Source organism: Carya illinoinensis, chromosome 10 (assembly GCF_018687715.1).
Source record: "Carya illinoinensis cultivar Pawnee chromosome 10, C.illinoinensisPawnee_v1, whole genome shotgun sequence".
Taxonomy (NCBI): Eukaryota; Viridiplantae; Streptophyta; class Magnoliopsida; order Fagales; family Juglandaceae; genus Carya; species Carya illinoinensis.
The window spans coordinates 19,145,802-19,150,146 of NC_056761.1; the positions used below are offsets into that span (position 1 = coordinate 19,145,802).

Sequence of the window (4,345 nt, forward strand, 5' to 3'; positions counted from 1 at the left end):
CCATTAGTAAAATATAAGCAAAGGTACCATATAAAAATAATTAAAAAAATGTTACAATCACAAAGAGATTAATAAAAAATAATCTCACAAATTGATTAGGCTTAATGTAATTCGTTAGATCTATTTTATAATAAAATTAACTTTACAATCTAAAAAACCATATCAAGTTATATTAGTGTGTAGGATTACTTTTGTATACATAATCTTTTTGTGATTAGAGTATTTTTCAAAATAATTATATAACTTGTGAGATTCTCCACTATTCTAATACGATGATCAATGTTTTGAAATGTAAACCCAGGAACATAACACTACATAAGCAAAGAAAAGAATCACTTTCTACTCTCTCTGTCCAAAAACTTGGCCACTTTGGCTTTGGCAGCAAGCACAAGCTAGCTGTTGGATGGATATCTTCCTTTCTATTTTTTTTTTTTAATTTTTTACTTTTTTTTTTTAATTTCTTTATCTTTTCGATGGAACACTTGGGAAGTACACAACATTTCACTTTAAAAAGATACTAAAAAAAATTGGGCTGAGATATTAAAATTGAGTGAAACTACATTTCTTGGTAGGAAAAACAACACCAAAAAAAGATGCTAGGAAATAAAAAAAGAAAAATGAACCAGCACACAAAATATAATTACTAAGTCTTCTTGAGCATGACTTTCTTGATGTAGCTTCATTCAAAAGACAACTCTAGCTGGAGACTAGTCTGGGGCTTAGGCCACTGCTAATACTTTAGAAATCATGTGCATAGTCGGCCTAGATTTTGGAAGGTCATTTAAGCATTTAGTAGCAATCTGCGCAACCCTTATGAGCTCGGACTCAACTTGGGGCATTGGAAATGGAAGTCGTTGGTCTAACACATCTTTCAGTTGAATACTCATCTCAATTGATAGATTAGATGACTTAACTGAGGAGATGAAATCACCCGGATACTTTCCCATTATCACTTCTAATGCCAACACAGCAAAGCTATATACATCACATTTCTCAGTTATCTTCATTGTATAAGCAAGTTCTGCCAAGAAAAAAATAAAAATAAAAAGAACAAAATTCAACACTTACGCACACCTTCAATATTATCTCAAAACAAAATGACAATGAAATATATTACCTGGTGCGATATATCCGTATGTGCCTGCAAGGGAAGTCCAATTGGATGAATCTAGCTCTAGAATTTTAGCGGTGCCAAAATCTGAAACATGGGCCTCGTACTGAGAATCCAACAAGATGTTGTTACTTTTGATATCCCGATGAATTATTGGTGGTGAGCAATCATGGTGCATGTAAGACAAGGCATAAGCCACACCTTTGACAATATTCAATCTCTTACTCCAGTCCAATTCTTTAGCATCTTCTTCAATCTTCAACATTCTTGCCAAGCTGCCCATTTCCAGATATTCGTAAACCAAAAATGAATGTCGAGCATGCGAACAGAAGCCATGAAGTTTGATGATATTTCGATGTCGTAATTCTGTTAATGCCTTTATCTCATTTAAGAATGTCTTTTGGGATTTTTTCTCATCGTCAAGTAGTTGGTGGAGTTTCTTCACAGCTACCATTTCACCTGATGACAATTTTGCTTGATATGTTCTTCCATATCCTCCCTTCCCAATGCAATATATCTCATTAAATGCTTTAGTTGCTCTCATGATCTCTTCATACATTTTTCTTCCATCGAAAGTGCTTGACACAAAAAGAGATCCTCCTTCATGCTTGTTGCTTTGTTCTAATTGGGGATATTGATCTTTCTTTCTTCTTCGCAAAATTAGAAGAACTAGGAAGAAAACAAATAAAACCAAAAGTGATCTCAAAAGAGGGAAAATGATTACGAACATGGCTTTGTTGGCATTTTTTGATAAATGTTTGCATGGGGGCAGTCCTTTAATGTTACCGCACAATCCCTTGTTACCTTGCAAGGCTTCAAAGGGAGCAACTAAAAATGCTTCGTTGTTGGGAATGAGGCCTTGTAACTCATTGTAGGATACATCAACATGCAACAAGCCATGCATTTCTTCAAAGGTAATCGGAATAACGCCAGAAAGATGATTGTGAGAGAGATTGAGCACCTCCAAGCTTTGCATTTTGCTGCTTTCTGACGGTATCTCTCCAGTTAAAGAGTTATAGCTTAAATCTAGTTTGGAAAGATGAAATAAGCTCATAAGTGAGATGGGAAGTTCTTCACTAAAATTGTTATGGCTTAAATTCAATTCGTTCAATTTTGAGAAGCCGTTCCCAAAATTACGTGGAAGTGGCTTGCACAATTTGTTCGAGGATATGTCTAGAAATTCGAGATTGGTCAATGACTCGAATTCTATAGGTACAGCACCAGAGAGTTGATTTCCATTCAACCACAACTTTTGTAGAGAAGTCAACTTTCCGAGTTCCTTTGGAATTTCCCCAACTATATGATTTAAAGAAAAGTCAAGGACACGTAGTTGAATCCAGTTTCCAATCTTGGGTGGTATGCTACCGCTAATGTTGTTCCCATTCATTTTTAGAGTCCCTAACTTTGGACACTGTCCCCATTTACTTGAGATCTTGCCATAAAAGTTATTGTGGCTTAGATCCATGGTGATCAAGTTTGGATAGGAACCAAAGACTTGAGATATATCCCCAGTGAGTTGGTTTCCAGTCAAGAAGACTTTCTCTAAGCTTGTGCAATTTTTTAGGCTTTGCGGAACTCGACCTCTGAAATCATTGTTGGATATTGCAAAATATTGAAGTGAACCACCATGACAAATACTTTCAGGCAAGGAGCCGGTAAATTGGTTTTTGCAAAGTTGCAAAGTTGCCATGTTCATGGAATCTCCGATTCCTTGTGGGATTGGACCAGAAAGTCGGTTATCACGAAGATATAATTTTTGTAAATTGCTCAAATTGGCAAACGAATGGGGAATCGAACCTTGAAGTTGGTTTTCGGCAAGCCGAAGATATGTTAGAGAATTCAAGAGGCCTATTTCTTCAGGAATTGAGCTAGAAAGTTGATTTTGAAATATACTCAAAAAGGTTAGATTTCTCAAATTTTTTAAAGAAGTAGGGATGTGACCTTCTAAACGATTTTGGGAAAGACCAAGCTTGGCCAGAGAGTTTAGGTGGCCTATTTCCGGTGGGATTTTTCCTGACAATAGGTTAACGGACAAATCAAGATAGATGAGTTTAGATAGATTGCTAATTTGACGCGGAATGTTCCCAAATAAATCATTCATAGAGAGATCAAGATACACGAGATTTGGAAAAGACAAAAAAGAAAATCCATGAAGTGTACCTTGGAAGGCAGAGCTAGTAAGGTTCATTCTGACAACACTTCCAGCAGGATTGCAAGAAATACCAAACCAAGTACAAGGGTCTGTACTACAGTTTGAATTAGCAGAAGCATTAGGAAGACAAGTCCATGAATGTAGGCGAGATTGGGTTTTATTTGAAAGGGTATTTTTCCATTTGAGAAGAGCAGTAGCTTCTGTAGTAGAAGCAGCATTTGATGATAAAACCAAATAGGACTGTTCAACCGGGCCGGATTTTATCCGGCCCGGTCCGGAATCCGGTTTTATCGGATTCCGGTTCCGGGTTCCGGCCCGGATTTAATCCGGGCCGAAATCCGGATTGCAAAACCCGGACCTATGTGGTCCGGGTACGGATTTAAAATTCGGGTACCAGATTAAAAACCCGGTACCCGGTTTCAATTCCCCCCCCCTCCGGGCGCTAAATACCCCCCTTTTGGCTTCTCTCTCTCTCTCTCTCTCTCTCTCTCTCTCTCTCTCTCTCTCTCTCTCTCTCTCTCTCTCTCTCTCTCTCTCTCTCTCTCTCTCTCTCTCTCTCTCTCTCTCTCTCTCTCTCAAAACCCTAGCTGCCGCCGCTCTCAGTCTCTGCCTGTGAATGCGAAAATGCCCAAAACGATCTCATTTTCATCGGCTTTCTCTCTCGTTTTTATTTTATTTTCTCACTCTCTCTCCCCCGCTCTCTTATCTCTACGCCGAAAGCCCTCTCTCAGTCACTCTGAAACCCTAGGCGTCGTCCCTCTTTCAATCTCAGCCTCTCCGAAACCCTATCTTTAATTCTTCCCTCTCAAGAGCCCAAGGTTTGTTCTTTGCTTACCCTCTACTTTATCGTTAATCTTCAATTACTTGGGTCTTCACTGAATGATGCTTAATTGCTGTAATCTTATGCGAGATGAAGTAGCTAAGGTCTTTTGGTTTTATATTGAAGTGGGTTTTCAGTTCTCTGTTTTCTAGTCTTTTGGTTTTATATTGAAGTGGGTTGTCTATTCTCTGTTTTCTGTCGTCTATTTGATCTGTTGGATAACTTCAGAGTTGATCTATTTTCTGTTGTCCATTTCCATGAG

The 4,345-nt window shown here is 38.1% G+C and overlaps 1 protein-coding gene across 1 annotated transcript; it reads right to left on the minus strand.

Moving 5' to 3' along the window:
- Positions 1-536: 536 nt before the first annotated feature.
- LOC122279898 (MDIS1-interacting receptor like kinase 2-like) lies at positions 537-3,460 on the minus strand. Its single transcript, XM_043090793.1, has 2 exons — positions 1,118-3,460; positions 537-1,021 (listed from the first exon to the last, which is right to left on the minus strand). Exons 1-2 carry the CDS (start codon positions 3,297-3,299, stop codon positions 720-722), a joined length of 2,484 nt encoding a protein of 827 aa, XP_042946727.1. The 5' UTR covers positions 3,300-3,460; the 3' UTR covers positions 537-719.
- Positions 3,461-4,345: the final 885 nt, after the last annotated feature.

Bases quoted from the DNA above. Each gene is read 5' to 3' on its own strand.
- LOC122279898 (XM_043090793.1), bottom strand. From the start codon at position 3,299: ATGAACCTTACTAGCTCTGCCTTCCAAGGTACACTTCATGGATTTTCT. The intron at 1,022-1,117 runs GTAATATATTTC...TTTTCTTGGCAG, and splicing joins ATACGGATATATCGCACCAG to AACTTGCTTATACAATGAAG.